Source organism: Cyprinus carpio, chromosome A5 (assembly GCF_018340385.1).
Source record: "Cyprinus carpio isolate SPL01 chromosome A5, ASM1834038v1, whole genome shotgun sequence".
In the NCBI taxonomy this organism is placed as follows: Eukaryota; Metazoa; Chordata; class Actinopteri; order Cypriniformes; family Cyprinidae; genus Cyprinus; species Cyprinus carpio.
In genome coordinates this window covers 24,820,560-24,842,479 of record NC_056576.1, presented here as the reverse complement: position 1 = coordinate 24,842,479, position 21,920 = coordinate 24,820,560, and the positions used below count along the sequence as shown (strand labels likewise).

At 40.2% G+C, this 21,920-nt stretch overlaps 1 protein-coding gene across 1 annotated transcript in view; it reads right to left on the bottom strand.

Moving 5' to 3' along the window:
* Nucleotides 1-397: 397 nt before the first annotated feature.
* The window catches only part of LOC109078815 (rho-related BTB domain-containing protein 1-like), a 31,311-nt gene continuing 9,788 nt past the window's right edge, over nt 398-21,920 (bottom strand). The window contains exons 2-11 of the mRNA XM_042757328.1: nt 21,696-21,897; nt 21,045-21,148; nt 17,585-17,770; nt 16,557-17,358; nt 16,226-16,445; nt 14,759-14,877; nt 6,081-6,231; nt 5,593-5,681; nt 5,263-5,368; nt 398-4,904 (exon numbers count right to left, since the gene is read on the bottom strand). Coding sequence (XP_042613262.1) covers nt 4,723-4,904; nt 5,263-5,368; nt 5,593-5,681; nt 6,081-6,231; nt 14,759-14,877; nt 16,226-16,445; nt 16,557-17,358; nt 17,585-17,770; nt 21,045-21,148; nt 21,696-21,897 — 2,161 coding nt within the window. The 3' untranslated portion in view covers nt 398-4,722. The remainder of the gene's footprint in view (nt 4,905-5,262; nt 5,369-5,592; nt 5,682-6,080; nt 6,232-14,758; nt 14,878-16,225; nt 16,446-16,556; nt 17,359-17,584; nt 17,771-21,044; nt 21,149-21,695; nt 21,898-21,920) is intronic.

The following is a 21,920-nucleotide window of genomic DNA, read 5'->3' as shown; positions in this document are numbered from 1 at the left end:
AGCAAAAAAAAACAGCATAGATTCAAAAGAGGAAGAGAGGTCAAGGGAAGGGTCGGCAGTCAGTGACACCTACCTCACCTCAAGACAAAAAATAGCAAGGACCATTTAAACAGATCACCTCACCACCAGCAGAAAGGGGGGCAGGGTTTGTCAAAGGGCATACAAGTGCTCCACTATATCTGACAGATGTTGTTCAGAAAAGTAATACGGCCCTTTTCTTTCATGGAGATGAAGGTGGATTTCCAAGCACAGAAAGGAAGTTGGCTGGAGAGCCCCTCTGTTGAAACACAGAAACTAACAAGGGCTTGAAGTGGTCTCTGCCTAGGACCTGAGGTCAGAGTGTTAATTTTACAAGCAATAAGATGTGGTTAACCTTTCCAGTTTAATACAAATGTTGAAAGTTAAAAAAAAAAAAAAAATTAAAAATTAAAAAAATCACCACAATAACTGCTCTCTGGTATTAGTATTTTACAAAAATACACCTAAACCAAAGTCATATTCCAAAAAGAATGTTTTGTAACATGTTTCCCTTGTCATACACCAATTTATATTACCTTTAAAAAATAAAATAAAATAGAAAATAAAATAAAATAAACCCCTGACCTTCATTTGACTGTAGAGGGCGCAAGTGTGCCTCTGACACTCTGTTAATGTGCATGTGTTTACATTCACTCTCATCCAAACAAGTATGATCACTGTTCACAACAAGCACAGGTTTCCACTCAGCTCAGCACAATCAAAGAGGGATGAAAACACCCAAATATTTAGAGGGAAAAGCATAAAAATACTTCACATCACTCAAAGCAAATGGTATTGCTACATGCTGGCCACAGGCATGCAGAAGGAGCAATACAGTGGTCTGCTGGCTGTCAGCTGAAGTGTGTGGTGTAGTGTGTGTTTGTTAGTGCACTACAATTACCTTGATCAAAACTAAAGGCAGTGACCTCTCTTCAGTACGACCCCCCCAATTAAAGGCACAGCAACACAACAATAGACCGCAATTCTCAAGTGCTCTCCCAATTCTTATAGTGGGTTTCTAATGCTGTACTGTTATTAAATACATAGAACTACAACCACATTGTGTCATTAATAATGAACATGATAAACATTTAGAATAACATTAAGTATCTGTAAGGGTTTTGGATGAACTTTTTGAACATGGCTGATTTTTTATTTCAACAACATGACAAAAGTGCATGATAATTCCTTAGTAATGAAAGCTACTGTTATACTTAATTACATACAAGTTAGCGCTTAGACCATTCCCATGCACATCTTACCTGTAAACGTGCACTGATAAATACTTCACAATTGGTTGCTAAAGACTACTGTTAAATTGAATCATTTGTATCAAATTTCAAGGTAAAGTGCATATTTAGCTAGCAGTTATACTGTTAGCAGGGATCTTTCATGTTGTTAGTCAATGCCTGAACCAATCTCTCACTTTAAATGAATCGTTCATTCAAATATGAACATTCTGTCATCATTTACTCACCCTCATGTCATTTCAAACTTGTATGACCCTTTTTACTTCTGTGGAACTTTAAAAAAAAGATATTCTGATGAATGTCTTGTCCATACAATAAAGTTGAGTTGGAGGCCATTGACTTTAATTATACAGAACAAACACCTGAACCAATCTTCAAAATAACTTATTTTGTGTCCTGCTGAAGAAATAAATGTATGCACGTTTCAAACATCATGAGGGTGAGCAAATGACAGAATTTGCATTTGGGGTGAACAATCCTTTTAATGTCTAATGGTTTCTAATACTGTTTATTTGAAATCTACAAAACCACCTAATTTCTACAGAAAAACATGGATCACATGTCCTTGAAGTTAATGAGGGCATATTCGATTAAAGGACAAGGTACAAAGAATTTGAGCAGCCAACATAAAAGTCTTATAGTAAGTATTAGGGAATTTTTTTTTTTTTTTTTTTTTATGTAAGCACAAAATATGCAGGGCCATAAGGAGCACCGTTTCAATGGAAGAAACCATTCCATGCTACAAAATGTTTTAAAAAGCCATAGTTTAGAAACAGTCAGTGCCATGCACTTCAAAGACAGACCAAATCTAAAATAATAGTGCAAAAGCAAATAGTCAAAGAACAAAAAGTGCTAACTGAAATCACCACGGCAACAACGCTTTCCATCCCAACAAGCATGCTGATGTTTGTAGTGTTCTCGAATCGCTCATCTGGGGTGATTTCTTTAACTCAGACAGGAGAGCTGTGATTAAATACATAATTCATCACAGAGCCAGTCTGCAAATACACAGCAAGGTCATACATTCATTATTTTACTAATTATTGAGCCTTTAGGCATAGTGTGGCATCTATAAACATTCATTTATTTGTCTGCCCCTATAAATAAAGCATCTTAATGGGAAGTGCCTCTACAAGTGAATGTCAAGACAGTAGCACACAGACAAGTGTCTGCTCTCTGCTTCCCTCTTATTCATCATTTATTTATTATTTGTGTGCAGATAGGCCTGTCTGAGCACATGGGCTCTGCATGTCTATTTTAGTAGCTGTTGATGATTTCAGCTCGTCTGGTGCGAAGGAAGTGAGGAAGTGAAATCAGAAAGCCAGAAATAGAAAAAGGGTGGCATGGTAAACTTAAAATGACTTCCGATTTCTAATTCACCTCCAAAGTAGCTATTAAAAACACTTTTGTTAAAAGGCACGAAACAGGCAAAACAAACATGCTTCACCGAGAAATACTTGAATGTAGAAGGGAAAGTGTAACAATGGTCATAGGCACTCATGTTTTCAGGTGGAAGGCAGTCGAGACAAGACTCTAGCAAACGAATGCTAACACTCCACAGCGCATGCACATCTGAAAGGAGGAACCAAGCTGAGAGTGGGCATGTTAGCATATCACTGTCAGTTTAACCACAAAACCTGTTTCAAAGTACAAAGCTTGAAATCGAAAGCTATTCAATTGAAATAGAAGGATACACTTTTGATTTACAGCCTATGTTGGGATATTTTGTTATTAAGATTGTCAGAACAGGTCAACTTGTGTAAAGCGGCGGTCACACTACACTTTTCTTTCCATTTACTTCCATTCATACGCATATAAATGCTGGAAACGCAAGCTCGTGCGAAGGAAGTTTTACATTTCGCTGCATCCAAAGCGTCATGGCTTGTCATCTTAGCGGAATTAAACAATCATAAACTTTAAATTTGCTGGTTCGCAGCATTGCAGGAAAGCAGAGTAGATTGTATATTTTTACATTTTGGATTTATTATTATTATTATACGTTAAATACTTTGTACTATGTTAAAAAAAAAAAAAAAAAAAATTTTAGCACTGTTGCAGTGCTCAAAGTCTAGTGAAACCGCCCCTTAAGGAGATAATGGGTGAGTGGTTGAACACTGTGACATTTAGCAGGTTAATCCTGAGCACTGATTTTATCTGCATGTGTAAAGTGCAAAGTGAAGCATCACATTGCAACACATCAAACACTACAGGAAGTGGATCGATAGTTTCTCCCTCAGTTTGGCTAACTGCAGAGGTAGAGGAGCAGAGAAATATTAGAGAGGAGCGGCGAAGGAATAAGAAACATCGCAACCTACTTTTTGGTTAACCAATAGTTAAGACTGAAGTAGTGCTACAAAAACAAGTGCATTTCACAAGGGTGTGAAGATCTGCAACAGGACTGACAAACAAAAGAGTAGCTAATACGTAAGCAGGTTAAACTCAGAAGGCATGGGCGCCCCCCAGGGGTGGAAGTGAAAGGAAAGCAAGTCGAGGAGCTTGCTAGTGGTCAAATCACAAAACTCATTCGACAGCTGTGATTGTTATTACTTTCCTGGTAGTGGTAAAAATAGCCCTAATTTCATAGTTCACTTGCTGTCAAGTTTTTGTTTCTGCAGAATTTGGTAAGGCGTTTGTGTTTGAATGAGTTGTCTGTCTGTTTGTCTGTCTTTGGTGCTGTCCTAGAATTTTTAGTGAGAGACAGACCTGAACTACACACCCCTTCTGTTCTACCACATGAACAAAATTTAATAACAGGAAAAGCAATCTGAAAAACAGTTCTTCAGTAAGCAACACAGTTGGTATTCAGAGCCAATATGGGGCAATGGAAGATCCAAAATGGAGAATTGTTTTTAGTAAGCATGAAGGCAGGGGCAATAACCCCTTTATTCTAACAATTATTTTATATGTAAATCCCTGCCGCCATTTTAGTTGCTAGTTGTATTCAAAGCTAAGCTATGTTTCAGCTTGTAGGCATTGAACATGACGGTTTTCCCAAAAATAGGTCTCACAGAGAAAAGATCAACACAGCAGCACCATGCAGCATCTGTGTGCCCGGGCGCCAGCGCTCAGACGGGGTGCTGGTGTGAGTGTGTGTGTGTGTGTGGTCTCATATAATAATAACAGTCTTAAGAGGCGAAAGCAGGTCACTGCAATGATGCTGTTCCCTATGTGATGCTGCTGCGAGACCTGTTGCATTCGCACAGTAGAACATGTAACATTGAGAGAGAGAAAGATTTGAGACTTTCTTTAAACCTTCTCCCGTTTAATGACGCTCTCGTGACGGGCAGTCCACTAAGGCCCAGCGTGGGTAGGGAAGGCTAAAGCTCAGAGGCAAAGAGGACCCTGTCAGGACAGATGCACAGAAACAGGGCTCCCCAGGCTTGGCTACATGCCTCTGGACTGAGATGAGGGTGAGGAGTACAGGGGGGTTGGAAGGATGAATGGAGGCAGACCCTCAGGAAATGTGGGGTGCTGAGGAGGATGGATGTCTCCAGAAAAACCAGCTCCGTTTGGTGTGCTGCTTGTGTAAGATCTCCTCCTCACGCTCTCGTTCTTTTTGAGAACGGAGGTAGCGGTCTTCGTCCTTCAGGAACCACACAGGGGGCCAGCGATGCTTCTCAAAGTGCTTCTGGTTTTCTGGAAGAACAAATGACAAGATCAAGGAAATACACCGGAATTCTCTCACTTTAAAAAACATTTTAAAATAAATGTTTTCTATTTGAATATATTTTCAAATGTAATTGATTTCATCATTATCAACATTATCAACTGAATTACTATCAACTTCGTAATCAGTTGTGCTGCTCAATATTTTTCGTGGAAACTGTGATACATTTTTTAAGGGCTCCAGAGAAAGTTCAAAAGAACAGCATTTATTTAAAATAAAAATCTTTTGTAACATTATAAATGTTTTTGCTGTCACTTCTGATCAATTTAATGCATCCTTGCTGAATTTAAATGAATAAAATGAATAAAAACACTTCTTGTCCCTTACCAGGAGACATAGTCTTCATGTCTTTAGGGAATTTTCGACAAACGCTATTGTAGTTGGTGCAGATGTGATGCAGACACCAGGCAGAAAGCTGTTTGGCATTGTGGAACTACAGCAGACAGAAAGCAGAGTTGGCACAGCGTGATTTCTCTCAATGAGGCTCATTTGAAAAGCAAAGTCTGTTCATCCTTTGAACTAGAATGAAGTAGGCTATGAATGAATGGCAATTCTGTAATGTGCTCCATTGGTTATATACTGCTACTTCATTACTCAGTGTGAGTGTCCTCTGCATTCTATTAAAGGCTTTGTTTGCTACATCTTTATTAATGTTACCTGAGCCATCTCCAGATAGGCCAGCACATGTCCATCAATGTCCACCCCTTTAACGGACAACTGCAATAGCTCCTCAACAGCATGTTGCTCTGTAGACCATGGCAAAACACCATACAACAAGTGTTAATATGTCAGCCATGGAGCTTAATGATTAATTGAAGCTTAATTTCTCACCTTCACTGGTGTATTTTAACAAATACAACATGCTGTAGTTTAGCTGTAGATAATATTTATCTGGTTTATTTATTTTTCCAAATTGTTGACCAGTGCCACATCTAGTAGCTTTGATGAGTTTAAATACTATCACTTATAATATTAACCAACATTTTTGTCCATGGCAGCTGTTAACTTTACAGATCCAAATTATTTGCAGATCATGTCTTTTCAAATTCATGCTCAAAGTAGTAGATTGACCATAGAATTATACAGCCTTTTTTCAAGGTACTCAGTCTGCCTTCAGGTAAACATAGAGCCTTTACTAAACCTACCTGTTAGAGCTACAAGGCGAGGAAGACAGAGGCGGTTGGCTAGTATTATAAGGTCCATTGGCTCCAGTTCAGGACATGGTGTTAACACACCACAGTAGAGAAACTCCAGAACGGCTCTCATGCAGGCACAAGTGGTGTTGGGGATAGAGACCTAAAAAGAGAAACGGAGAAGGAAAAAGATGTGGTGATTAGCAAAAAACCCAAAGTTATTAACAAAAGCCCACATTGAGAAAAGTTTGTGAACAGATTTCATAACCCATGCTGAGAAATGTTTATTCATAGCTCATCTCCAGGATATGGAAACTCAAGAGGCAGATTGATCCAGGGATGAAACAATCTGCTCAGCACCTCTCCCCTATTGAGACCTGCATGGTCCTGGCCGCTGACCATTAGAGGAGGCCCACGTGTTGACATGACAGGACCCAAAGTGGCCAAGGAAGCAGTTAGAAAGGGATGTATGTGTCCAGGAAGGCTTGTGGAGGAAGGGGCCTAGAAGAGCGATAGAAGGGCAAGGGCAGTGACCTCCACAAGAGGTCTTTCATCCTTCATGAGATTAAAGCACTGTGTGAAACCGTTGACAGTCTCAGCTTAAAGCTGTGGAAAAATAACTCTGTGGGCTTGTCGCTACGGGAAACCTGGCCTCTGCATAAACAAGAGCCAACAAGCCAGCCTACAGGAGAGACTGTCATCATCTAACACTGAACACAGAATATGCTTTACAGAACAAATATACAACATCCAGGAAGACTCAGTTCCCATATATCGATGTCAAATTTTGTCAGCATGTGTATAGAAGGATACTTATGTACATATTTAAAACAACCACTTGGTGCACCAATTTATGGTGTTTATAACCTCTTAACTTTTTAAAAAGAAAGTAGCAATTTTAGCGCCACTGTACCATCATGGTGAATTTAGGAGCATACATGACACTGAGAGATCCCTGGAGGCCACATGACATAATTTGCCCACATCCAACAACATTCATAACCAAAATCACATAAACCCAAGCTTAAAGGTAGAAGAGCTGTTGTTTTGACTCTGCTTTGGCTGGAGGGTGGAGAGCAAACAAAAGCATGCTTATTCTTTCAGTTCCAAGGAATGGCCAAGGAATTAGGGGAGAGCTTTCAACAGGGAAACAAAGAGGAAAGTACAGAGTCTGTAAATCAATCCATGGCAACCGTCTTCTTATGCTGTCACCATGCTCAGACTAAGCAGTTTTCCTCTGTGAATTAGGACAGGACACAGTGGATTTAATTGCCTCTAGCGTTACCCTGTTTGAGGGCGGAATGCTTATAGCACCCTGGAAACCACTAGCACTTGTGTCTTTATCTTGTGAAGCGGTAATCACGGCCAATATAAATGGGGCTCATCATGAGTAACATCTTCTTTATAATACTTTGAATAATATTGATCACATACATCCAATTCAGGAATGACTAGAGATTTCCACTTACCCTAAACTGGACTGACCTTCTGCTTCTAGCTTAGTAAGTCATGGGTTAAACTGATTTCAAACCACAAAAATTATCACAACAAAATATGTATGGTTTTTGCCACATGAGTAGGAGTTTGTGGAAACAAGGGCCACAAGGTGACACAGATGCTACACTGGGCAAGATGACACTCAGCAGTACTTCAGAAGCCTAGCGGTGCCCTTCACCTGTCTTTCTCAAAGCCAATTAACAGAATGTCAGTGTGAATATGACCGCTCATTATGGCTAAAGGGCAGACTTAAAAGACACAGAGGGGACACAGTAGGTAACTTCCTGTTTAAACCCAAGGATAACAATTGTGCTGTTGAGTGAATGGAAATTGTGCTTGTCTCAGTCCTCTAAATACTAGATTTAGCAGACAGGAGTTGAGGGAGATACAATATATCAAGATCATTTGACATTAAAGAAATCTATAATTATGTATTAAGACTGTTAAATAAGCATTCAATACATTGGTGATATTTAAAAAAAAATGCACATTAAGAAATACACATTAAGTGTTTTTTTCTGAAGCATCATCTGAATGGTGTACAATCACATAAGATGAATGCAGTACTAGTTTTTGATAATTAAAAAAAAATTATATATGGTGTGGGTTGAGAGAGGACCAGGCCTGGACTTTATTTTGTGTTTTGATTTTGTTTGTGTGCGACAGTCATCCGCGAGGGGCTGTCGCGCTCTTTTGTGTTTATTTTATTATTAAAGTTTTATTTAAATGTTCACTGGTTCCCGTCTCCTTCTTTCTGACCTACGAAGTTTGTTACATTGGTGCCGAAACCTGGGAGGAAGGAGGGACATGCTGCCGGAGATCCCACTCTGCTGTGGTGAATCCGCCGTGCCATCGAGCATGGCGGAGCAGTCTGCCGCCATGGCCGCTCGAGGCGGTGGGCTGGAGTAAGTTGCTGTGGGGGCGGACGAACTCGCTCCCGGCTGACTGGGATGTGGAGGGATGGCTGCCGTCTGTGAGGGAGCGGAGGATTTGCCGCCATTCGCCTGAGGCCGGAGCCTGCTGCCATCCGCCATGATGGGGAGGAGCAGGGAACGGGGGACTCCTGCCAGCAGCCCAAATCCGGAGGAGCCATCGCCGTCCACCGGGCAGCGGAGGAGTGTCGTGCCGTTAACCAAGGGCTATCCAGTGCCGCCACCAGGCATCGCGTGAGAATGTGCCCAGTTGATGGAGGGCCGAGTGGCAGTGTGTCTGGGAACCGGAAAAAGAATTAAATCTCTCTCGTCTCTGTCTCTCCTCATCCTTCCGTCTCCTTTTCTCTCACCATGTCTGTCTGTCCTTACCCCCAGGTATGCCACGGCCTCCTTCTTCCCGACCTACAAACATTTGTTACAGACAGCAATACTCATACTAGCTAAAGAACTACTGAATGCACCATTAAATGTAACCTTTAACAAATGGCAAAATGAATATCCATTTTCATACTGTCCTTTACAATGTTGTAATACTTTATTCCACTAGATTTAAGTGTTTTATTTTAATTGACCTGGAATTTCAGTTAAATGGAGATATTAATATTCTGTGTTAATTTGTTGTTCCTTTGAAAAAGAAGAACTAAGAAAAACTATGCAATGACTGTGAGAAAAAAAATGGGGTCAATGCCCAACGCAATGTGTGCTACAGAGGAAGTGGTCACTTATCAAAAGCAACCAGACTCTTTCTCAACAACACCTGCAATGCACACCGCAACCACGGTCTCCGCCTTCATCGTATCTGTTTTCACTTCATCTTTGTATCATAGGGAAAACGTGACAGCTTCTCACATTTGAGCTTCCCCTCAGTCTTGTGCTAATCACACTCAGAAATACGATGTTGCTGAAAAGAATTCTGACACATGAGCGTCTCTCGTATGTTCAGACACTTCCTGCCTTAAAAAGTAGCATTTTCAAAACAACAGAGAAAGACCAGACTTTATGAAGTGTACTTGCATTGAGTTTCATGCAATGTAAACGTACAACATTAAAAGACCAATAAATACCATTTAGATACAGAAGCAGTGTAGATGTCTTTTGGCTTTTTAAAGTTGTCTTCAGTAATAAGTATATGCTGCTTAACCTCAAAAACCCTGAGAAATATTTCTGCACTGGACTAGAATAGTAAAGCTTACATGTGGTAGATCAATCAAGGACAACTCTTGACTCTCTGCGTCACAAACTGAGGCAACAATAATGTGCAGCTATGCACAAGAAACATTTGAGCACAGACTGAAAAATCCACTTATGGGTGAACGACCAGCTTTACTCAACTGAATGATACTTTATAAATATTTGCCACCCTGAGGTCTTGCAAGGACTTTATATCTAGTTATACAACACGTTCTGTGCTGACTGCCCCATAGACAGTGACAAGGGCTCACTCTATTCACAACCTCATTCTAAAAATAGTTTAGAATAGTGTTCACTACAACCAGTCACAACACTTAAAACCAAAATTTTTTTGCTATGAGTTGACAACCAAACAACCCATCTCTCCCTCCTTGTGAAGTCCTACTGAGATTCCTAATGAAAACACACTAAAACATCTTGCATAAAAAATTTCTTTCCCAGCTGTTTACCTTCAAAGACATAACCGACTGGGTTTTTGCAACTTATGTGTGTTTTTAACAAACTTGTGTGTATTTGACAGTTCAAACGCAATTAGACATAGAAGACAACCCAGGGACCACACCAAGCATGGGGAACATACAATTCCAAACAAATAGCAATGCTGCTAGGAAAGCCTGCAGTTGATATGCAGAGCTAATCCAATGAATGTCTTAACTCGGGTATACCAAATTAGCATATCTGGCCAAAATAAAAGAGTGGTTGCACTGAATACAGGGCAGACACAACAACAGTAAGGAAGGTAACACCATGCAACATAACAAAAAGCACATATATAAATGTATATAGGCTTGCACAGTGTCAACAGCTATAAGTGGTAACAAACTGTTTTCCAATAGCAGCATAGCAATAAACTAGAAGAATAAATGAGCTAAGTCACTCACCGAAAGCACTTGAGACACCAAGGATGGGATATCCAACTTGTAAACCCTGGTGAAAGTATTCTGTGAGGACCAGCTGGCTGCAAAGCATATATACTGAATAGATGTGCCTTTAGACCAGGCCCATAAGGAGGCAATAGCCCTCGTCATATGGGCTATGATATTGAGAGGGCCTTCCTGTCCCTGGTTTGCATAAGCCGACATGATAGCGTCCACTATCCAGTGAGAAAGTCTCTGCTTAGATACTGCTCATCCCTTAGTGCAGACACTGTAGCACACAATTAGCTGGTCTGACTGTCGAAAGATGGCCGAGTGGTTGATAAGAATCCTTAAAGCCTTGACAGGGCAAACAGGGCTCAGAGCCTCAGGGTCACGCAAGATCAGCGGCTCGGAAGACAAAGCAGGCAAAGAAATGACCTGTGCTTTAAATAGAGTTGAAAGAGATTTAGGCACGTAACTTAGCACTTAGCCAAAGCAAGGGCAAGAAGCAGAGCAGTTTTGAGGGAAAGCTCCCTCATATCAACAGATGCCAAGGGCTCGAACAGGGGTAAAGAGAGAGCTTTCAGAACCAGCGCTAGGTCACACGGTGGCACCAACGGTGCCAACGGTGTGCATGAGGTATGTAATCTACTTGCTCCCCTGAGAAATCTGACCACCAGCATGTGCCTCCCAATCAATTGCCCATTGACCGGAGAACGAAACGAAGAAATAGCGGCCACATAAACCTTTAGCGTTGATGGTAGACTCCCGTTATCTAGCCTGTGCTGCAGAAAAAGTAAAACGTCCAACATGGGACAGCTGGACGGGTCGAAATCTCAATCACAAGACTTAGTGAATGTGTCAAGCGCCTGAAGAAGCCACACATGAAGGCTCCATAGCTCCGGGCTCTGGTGTCATATCGAGCCGTTCGCTTGAGACAGCAGGTCCCTCCTAAGGGGGATTCGCCAAGGTGGAGCCACCAGCATCTCCCTGAGGTCCAGAAACCAAGGTTGATTCGGCCAGTTCGGGGCAAAGAGGATCACTGATGCGCTCACTTCCCTGATTTTGCATAGCACCAGAGGCAAAATTTTCACCAGAGGGAAATTTAAATCTGGCACTCAGTCAGCGCAACGTTAGAGTGTCTCCCATCAGTGGGAAGTGAGACAGCAAAAAGAACAGCAGTCAGTGTGTTGTCAAGCTTGTCGTGAACAGATCCACCTTCGCCCTCCAGAAGTGGTCCCAAATCATCCAAACCAAACTAGCCTTTGCTCCCCGTGAGTCATTCGGTTCCTCGAAAGCATGTCCGCTCCACAGTTTAGGAGGCCGAAGTCGGCCTGAAGCCGGTACACCCTCGCATACAGCTCCCTAGCCTGAGGTTGATGTATCTGTTGTAACCACAGTGCGTGCTGTCACCAGTCCCACCTGACGAAATGAGCTGACGAACGAGCAAGAACTGGCCCGCATGCTTGTCAGTATTTGCATGCGATTCACATAATTAACGACAATTGGCCAGTTTATTGTACTTGCGTTATCCTAAAAGGTTTCAGGATTTTTGGGGAGGAGTTCCCACCGTGAATGCTTCACAATGTAGAGTGAATGCTTAAAAGGGAATGCATAATTTCAGCACGATAGACATGATAATCAAAACCAAACAAAGTATCTGAGGTACGAGATGTTAAGGCACAGCCCTGTAACAGTAATAACAGTGCCTCAAAGATAGTGTCTGTACTAACCAATGAACATATACGTTATTTCAGTGTCAACCAACACAGACATTAAAGGGACACTCAAAATACCCAAAAAATGAAAAATCTCTCATCATTTACTCACCCTCATGTTGTCCTAGATGTACATGCATCTCTTTCTTGAAATGAACACGAAAATAAAGTCCATATAAGTCACTCTGAGTCCATATAACCTAAGTGGATGGGATCCTCAAAGTTGACACTTCGCAAAATAAACACAAAAGTAAACCATAAGACCCCAGTTGTGTGTGGGAAAAATACTAATATTTTCAACTTACAAACATCTATAAACTGTCACTTCTGGCCAACTGTCTTACTTATGTTCGCTTGACATAAATGTCAGCATATTGTGAAGCGTGATGTAAGCACAGTGTTAAATTTCTTCAAGTAGTGACAATCAAGTAGTGCTTCCATGGTGTCAAACAAAACTATAGTTATGCTTCAGAAGACATTGATTCATCAACTGGGGTCTTATGGACTACCGTTGCATTTATTCTGTGTGGTTTGTGAAGTGTCAGCTTTGAGGGTCCCATCCACTTGCACTATATAGACTCAAAAAGATGGATTCTTTTTCTGAAAATCTCGGTTTGTGTTCATCTTAAAAAAGAAAGACATATACATATGGGACAGCATGATGGAAAGAGAATTTTAATTTTTGGGTGGAGCATTCCTTTAAAATAAAACCCTATTACTCTATTATACTCAATTCAACACTTGACCAAAGATCATGTCAAGCATGTCAAAGCAGAACCAAGTTTACTTGTCTCTGGGCACCCTTTTTTGATCTCTATGTGAGACTCTCAGCCGATGCTGACAGAATAGAAAACAGCCAGCATCCTATTTCCCGCATCAGTTTGTACTTGGGCTGTAAATCTAGCTCCCTGTAATGCTTGTAATGTAATATATGGTGATCCTGTTCACTGGCAGGCCTGGACACCTATAACCCAACCAGTTGTCTCTCTACCTCTGGTATTGGTCAGCTTGGTCCTGAGTTCCTGCCCTCAGGGAGCTTGTCTTTCTAGAACTTGAGCTGACAGCCGGTAGCCCAAGGAAATCAGAGAGTGTGCACGGGATAGACCTGGATAGAGTTATGTGCGTGTGAGATGGGCCTCAGAAAGGAATACAGCGAAACCTTACCTTTGACACCCGACTTAATAGTTTTGGATGAAAAATATATGAGCTAAATTTGAAACTGTGATATGTTAGAACAATTCCATAGAAAACAAGTGCAACCTAATCAAAAACTGTGTGTAATGGTTATTATGTGGTTATTTAATATGAATAATTTGAATAATGTTGAAAAATACCCCTTTGAGCCCAATAATCTAAAAGTTTACACAAAAACTTCCTGTTCACATTAGCATGATGGTGCCGAGGAAATGACTAGAGGAAGTGCCCAGTCTAACACACTTCCTGTCACTGTAAACTAAGTAATGCACCAAAACACCCACACAAAGGCATGAGTGTGTTTTGGTATGAGCATGTACATATTCTAAACACACAGTATTGCATGGATCATATATCGACTGCAGCATCGCATATCACGGCGATGAAATAAGAAAAATACAGACTGAAAAAAAACTACCTTGTCTAGGAAAATATATTAATATATATTATAATCACTCAATTACATAATGTCAAAACTAAACCAAATCCTTAAATTTGGTCTACAACTTCAATCACTGCAAATAAATCTTTCTAGACCCCTTCTAGCTTGCCTCTCTTGAACATGGGAGCACAGACACAAAGCAGATATATCTTAGCATGTGTTCCCACTGGCACAGGACCTCCTCTAACGTCTCAGCATCAGTCTGCCAGAGCCCTGTTTAGTACTGTGCGGCTGTAAATTCATCCATATGGATGAAATGGTCTCCTGTCGCAGCTACATCAATGTGGGTCAGGCTGTCATAGAGGTGGCCTACTTTTTAACTACCTGTCCCACTTTTTTAGTTGGATCTGTCAGAGCTCCAGGGTAGGAAGGATCAAGGTGACTGAGACTAATCATTACTTTGTGGTTCCATAAATAAGTTTAGCTGAAACTTTGAGTAATTTGGAATAGTTGTAGACAATTTTCTGTTTCAGTCAAAAAGTAGTCTACCAAAAACTAAAATTGTCCAATATCAATAATCTAAACACACAGTAGTTAATGGATCATATATTGACTGCTGCGTCGTATATCATGGTAATGAAATAAGAAAAATACAGACTGAAAAAATAACCTACCTGATCTACCTAGTCCAGGAAAATAACATGATGTCAAACCCAAATAACAGACTACTAATGTCAAAATACCTAGTCGATACTAAGAGAATAGAGCCAGCAGAAAGATGCTTGGTTTGGAAGCTATGTGCATTGCTGTAGATAGATAGATAGATAGATAGATAGATAGATATAAACACATAAAAGATAGATAGATAGATAGATAGATAGATAGATAGATAGATAGATAGTGCCATGCTCTTGCTCACCTCCTCAGTGTAGCTCTCCATGAAGAATCCACGAAACATGGCTGCCATCCAATCACAGCTTGAGATGAGCAGTGGCTTGTGGGCTGGCAGATATCCGTCGTCCAATCGAAACACCACATCTAAAACCGGGAGGAAAAGAGCACACATCTCGGCGTGTGTCACAGAGTCGAGGCTACAGAGGGGGAGACAGGTGGACGGACGAACACAAAGAGACAGACGAAGAGACAGATAGACACACAGACCAATAATAAATAGACAGATTGACAAGGCTAAGGATAAGAAGAAAAATGTGAAGGGAGGGCCAGACTGGGACCATATAGGGAGCAAATATATTTTAGCAGCAAATCCTCTAGAGACTGACATGGATGACTCCACGTGTTCAGTGTCGCTCATTAATTATGTTAAACAGTTGATGATGTTGAATAGGTTTTTTAGCAGTATACTGTGGTTATCAAAAGGGCATGATGAGAAAATGCACCTAATTAAATTCAATGCAGAGTTCAACACTACAGGGGGAAGCAAATAGATCTCTAATGATCCGTTTTATAAACTTCTGCATTCCCAAAGAGAATGTACAAGTAGTCTTCAGACCACAATGGAGATAAAAAACGTTCTGGTTTTCAAACATGAGAGAAGCACCTTCATGGCTGGGTAATAAGATTATGACAATTGCAGATGATGCAATGAAATAAACAGGTGTAAGTGGAGAGTACAGGAGTGTTGAAAACGGTTAATTATGACAAACATGCAAACAACACACAAGACGTGACAACAACAGAGAGTAAGCGACAGAAAACCACAAAGCAGAAAAGCAAACACATCCACAATATGCAAATATTCACTGACAGCAATGAAGGGATATTTTAAAGCACTCCACTGGGTATTTCCTTAAAAAAACAAAGAGACTGAATGAAAGGAAAGGAAAAACAAATTGTGTAAACTGACTGTTCTAGAGTATGAACTATTCTATTCCAATTCCACTGAATTCTGGAATTGAAAATAGAACTTATGAGACTCAAGTCAATTGTGTCACTAAGAAAATCTTTAGAATGTGACACACTGACAAGTAATGGGAACTAGCTACCCAGTAACACCAGAACTTCCTGAGGAATCTGCACTATACAAATTAGGACAGTAAATTAGTCAAAAAAATTTATGAGAACTGTCCATTTACTGTTTATCATTCTCTCATCAACAGCAGCTTTTAAGTTGCTTGATAAAGGTTATGATTATTGGAGAAAAGGCTTGATTCAATTTCTCAGTGTAAAAGGATAGAACAGAGAGCAGGGTAATTTTTACAACTTTTTAACTTTTTAAAAAGTTTTTGTTTGACTATCAAATATGAATTTAATCTAGCATTGAAAATATTACAAGATAGATAGACAGATAGATCCTTCATTAATGCTTCTTCACATGGATATATGTAATATCATATATAATGCTTGACCCTGATTTCAGATTCCCTACCAGCAAAGGTGCCCTTGCTTAGGCTCTCTTTGATGCGGTTGGCACGACGCACATGGAAGGCTTTGGTGATCTCCTGGTTCATGAAGCTCTCACGATTCAGCACATTTGCCACCATCATACGCAGGTCAAAGACCTCCAGAAGCTCCGCGATGGTGGCCACCTGCATCAGGTCTCCACGTGTCTCATCCAGGTGACCTGTATAAAGGTACTGCAGCACTGCCTGAAAAAGCAGATAGAAGGGATAACAGATTAATGTGACATTGCCATAGACATTTATAGATAAAACATGCTATAGATTGCAATAGATTATATCACTTAAGTTTGTTCTTACCTGAAAAGGCCCTTTCTGAATGAGATCATCCATTGACACAACTGTCATGAGTCTAGGCCGACCTGTCACAGGGTCATCCACCATCTCCAGGTACACTCCCAAGAAACCACGTCCCCATCCCAAAAGAGCACGGCCTGCTCCCAGGGGTCCCACAGAGCACTGGCCCCTGGCAGGCAGAGCGTTATCGCTCTGTGAAGTCCTCAGTGAGCCCTGCTGCAACATGAGCAGCCTATTTGAACCCCTATTGCCCCCTTCACCCTCCTTATCAATGTCCAGGCTCTTGGTACGCCCAGCCTGTTCTTTGGCTCCTCTTCGGCTCTGCTCCTCTTCCTCGCTTCCCTCTAAACTCTCCTCACCCTCCTTCTCCATCCCTACCGCTCCAAGATCCAAAGTGAAAAGGTCATAGAACTTTGAGCAGGAAGTGGCCAGGTACACCTTATGGGCAAAGACATGAGTGGCCCCAGCCTGGAGTAGAAACAGGACATCTGCACACAACGGCTGGCAGAAAAGAGAGTCTAGACCTTCTCCATCCATGGGAGGAGGATCAGGGATGCCCACCACAGGTCGTGGTGGTCTGGGGGGGAGGAACGGTGCCTGGAGTAGAGGACGCTGAACCTTCTTTAGATGGGACTTCCAGAACTGAAGGTGGCGTCGAGAGATGAGTGCAGCACGGATAGCATTGTCAAACACATCCTTTACACCGAACTGAGCAACAATACTTGTTTCGTAGTATGGAATGCCAAGTTCCTTAGCGACCTCGTGGCCTCGTTCTGGGGGAAGGATGTCTGTGGGTTTGATGGGTCTAGGAGGAGAGGGTTAAAGAAAAGCACAAGCATTGTTAAAGCCAGGCAAAATTTTTACACTACCATATATACACAAGTCTCATTCCTTCAAATTTCAATAATTATTTAACAAACTATAAAAACAGCAGCAATAACCCTCTCAAAACGGAAGCTTCTGAACACTTTTCATACTGAAGTTTAACAACAGAATATGTGATACGAGTGGGTATAGGATGTGGTCCGTACTTGGCCAGAGGCCGGCGAGCCCGGTTAACAGCGTCCAGATCAGCATAGCGAAGGTCCAGCTGGCAGCCCACCAGAATGATTGGGGTGCGGGGGCAGAAGTGCTTAATCTCAGGGAACCACATGGTGCGGACATGGCGCAGGGAGTTCGGATTGGCCAAAGAGAAGCACAGCACTACTACATCTGATCTAAACACACAAAGAGAAAGAAATCGGTTTAGTTTAAGAGAATACATCCAAAGAAATCATGTAATAGGCATGAAATTGGCAAACCCTGGACACTAATCATCCTACACAGAGGCTTTAAAATGGACAGTGAATCACTGTTATTGGAATAAAAACTGTGAAATGCAACAAACAAAAATACTGTGAGCTACTAAGTCTTTTCTTCGCTTTCAAAATGTCATAAGACCAGACATATCATTTTTTTTCCATACACAAGTGTTACTTAAGCCACTACTGTACACCAAAGTGATATTTATTTACCATTAGTTATGTCTTTTACATTTAGTCATAATGGGATTTTTGAATAGATTCAAAGATCACTGATCATAATCAGTCTTTAGTGAAATTAAAATCACTGTAAGACCATTTTTCCAGAGGCATGAACAAACTTTATAAAGAATTGTGTGTGTATTAATCCACGTGTGCTCTTCCAGTGAATGTGTGAGGACGCAAGGTGTTGTGCAAGTCATTAAAGCATCTTGTGACTTCATGCTCATCATGTGAGACCAGCATACACAAGAATGACTAACGGAGCACTGCATTGTTGTTGAAATGTAAACAGACTTGGTCTAGCAGATTTCATCACAGTTATGCATTTACACTGGAAAGTGTTCCTGTGCATGTTTACTGATATAATATGACAGCCAATTTTTCTCAGACATTTCTAAGGTATTTTCTAAAGATATAATCTTTCTAGAAAATACTTATTAACACCATAGAGTGAAAATCTAGAGGGATTTTCTTTAAAAAGTTGTTTTTATTATTAGCAAACACCTCATGTGTGATGATTAAACAAAGGAATTTCCCTGAAAACATAACATTGCCAAAGTTGGCAATCATGACATGTTTACTTCCTTTGGAAATACATTATTTTTTCCATGAATGGTATGTTGACATTGCAATGGGATTGCCCATAAATAAGCTAGATGGGCTAAAGGCCCATTCCATTGTTTTTATTGTTGATCAGTTAGGGAAAAAAAAACATTATGAGAGTGATTCCAATGATATCGTTCCTCTAGTCATGATGTGAACAATTTTTTAAATTATATCTTTATTATTATAGTTATCATGCTTCATGTGAATGGGCCTTAAGTCTCTTTACTAAACTAAGACACACTAAGGTATATGTGCAAATGGCTAACAGCCTCCAGAGGTCAAAGTCAACAACCCTGTGTCTGTGTTTCTATTAGTGTACTGTACATATGTATATGTTAAATATGGGAATGTTGTAAGAATATGTGGAAATAGATCAGCGATAAGGCAATATGTGGAAAAAATCACACACAAGGCTAACACATCTAAAAATCTACCAAACATTCACCATCTCTTCTATCTACAATCATTTAACATCTCTCAGTGAATAATACGTGTCTGCTTGACTACACTGTAAACACAGTTTTGATCACAGTCACATATTTAAATATAATTGACTACACTGTAAACACAGTTTTGATCACAGTCACATATTTAAATATAAATCAACCTAAACATTCTGAGAACAACAAAACAACACAAAAACCGTAGTACAGTGATGGAAATAACATAGTACTTTACCATCAATGATATACTAAACTGTTCAAAATTACTTTTTTTGTATATATGCATTTATGATATGCATATGTTTATGTATAAATATGTGTTAGCCCATGGAAGAGGGCTGCCCCAGTGAGTCATGGTCCCTCCAGAGATTTATAAATGTTTGGATCCTTTCAATTGCGTTTCACAATGTGTTTTGTCTATTTTTGTTCACAAATAATCAATGGACTCAGCTAGGCTTTGGTAAACATTTTCAAGAAATGTTAAATGTGTCTGTGTGGGTGTGTATTTAGCTTAAGTAATAGACACCAGTGGTGAAGGTCACCTGATTTTATGTTTCCATAACAGGGCACCACCATTAATAGTGCTTTATCAGCTGACTGCATCTGCCTTAGTACTGTGCACACACTGGACGTGTCTGATCTCACAGACACACATCCTGTGGATTCATTCACACAGATTTCATCCGCTCTCCTTCTCTCTGTCTGCTACAAAAGTACATACTAAAAACACACCGCATTCACAACGTTATTATATTGTTAAATGAACTTCATATTCATCAAATGATCAAAAGTTCATCAAACCACAAATGTTTTCAACACTGATGATAATGATAATAAGAATCAAAGCAGAAAATTAGCATGATTTCTGAAGATGGAATAAGAAATTTTGTTTTTATAAAAAAAAAAAAAGCAGAAAATGAAATAAATATTCAGAATGATAACTATAAGGACTGATAACGATATTACTGTCCACACCAGCAAACGATATTCTGTATATTCTAAGCGCACGCTCGTATAAATTCTCGAGTTCGTTACAGCATATATTCTATATCATTTTTTATCGTATATAGCTATATCGTATTGATAGTGATAACGATATTTTTTCTTTGTCTTTTTTTTTTTTACAATAAAAAAAAAAAAGAACATTAAATAAAATTAAATCTTGAAAAGAGAGAACATACACCAAACCTTTAAATGGTAGTTTATCTGATGTGTGGGTACTTTGTGTGGTCAAAGATCTGAGCTGGTAACACAAAATACCACAGGTTCAGTCCCAGTTTGTTTTCTCAGAAAACAAATGAGTGAGCATTTACTGAAAAACCTAAATATGATTGAGAAAAATGTGGGAAACTGTTCTCAATCTCAATCTGTAAAAATGATTAAAAATGAGCACAATCTGTTTGCAGATGCCATATTGCTTGATATTGTGTATTTAATGCAACAAAATTCCTATATTTTAAGTGTGACTTAGATGTTCAAATACCTATGGGAAGCACTGTAAACATTTAGGAACAGTGTCATTCTCCCTCATTCTCTGAGCCTTTTCCTTTCTTGGCTCATTGGCTACTGTGATCTGATGCACTGCCCTGAGCCAAAGCACCACTGCTGATCCACTGATCCTCCACTGCGCCGAGAATAAGAGCCTCCATGCAGTGCTCTTTGGCTAGGATTACAGCACATTACCTTCCCAGCTGGGAGGATTAGGGCAAAACCAAAACTTGGCAGGGCAACACATGCCACAGCCAAGAGTGGAGAGATACCAGAACAATCAAATGGAAGATTGATCTGAGCAACTGTATTGTGGGACATCAAGTGTGTTTGTATCAAGGGGTTTAGTGCCATGACCTAATGGTTAACACACACGTCATGAGACATTGAGCACTATGAGTTCAAATCCAGCTCTATATTATGTAACTGACCTGCCATAAGCGAAGCGTCTGTCTTTGTGATGATCTCCAAATGTGTCCCACAGCCTGAGGGAGACACTGACCTCATCCACCACGTCTCGTGACCTCTCCAGCACCTATACAAAACACTTTAGTTTAATTGTTTAATTACACCAATTCAAACACATTATATTCATATTACTCTCTCTGCAGTGTCATTTAAATGTAATACTAAGTAAATTGTAGTTTGTTTGTTTTTTGCATTGGCAATGATGGCCTGGTAAAGCTACCATTAGAGGAAATGTTTTATTTTGGAATTTTATTTATTGAATTCATATTTTACTTATTTTATTCATATATTTTATTTTTTATTTATATTAATTGCTTCCTATACACACACACACACGCGCGCGCAAATAAATAAATTGTATTATAACATTTATATAAAATGGAATATTTTACCAGATTTATTTTTCCCCTCTATTTTAACTATTTTATATAAGCTAAAGTATATAGCATATAAATGTACCCGTTAAACAGGTTGTACTCCATTGCAATGTTTGTATGTACTTTTCAATTTGACTGTAACTACAATGTTAGACTTCCGACAAATGAGATGTACAGTATTTATGTCAACACCCAATGTTCTTCAACATGTACACAATATGCCAAAGGTCTGCCCACCTCCTGGCATACACGGTATTGGTCGATGGCCCAGACAGTTGGCACGTGGGTGGCAAGCAGCTGGTACTGAGTAAGGGTGGCATTGCAGGCACGGGCACAGATCAGTCGGGTCTTGCCCACCGCATTATCACCCACCACCACACACTTTATGGTCTCCACATTAGGTCGCTCATAATCTGTGTCTATATCCATGGAGAGGGCCCTGAAAGACAGAGAAAGAGAGAG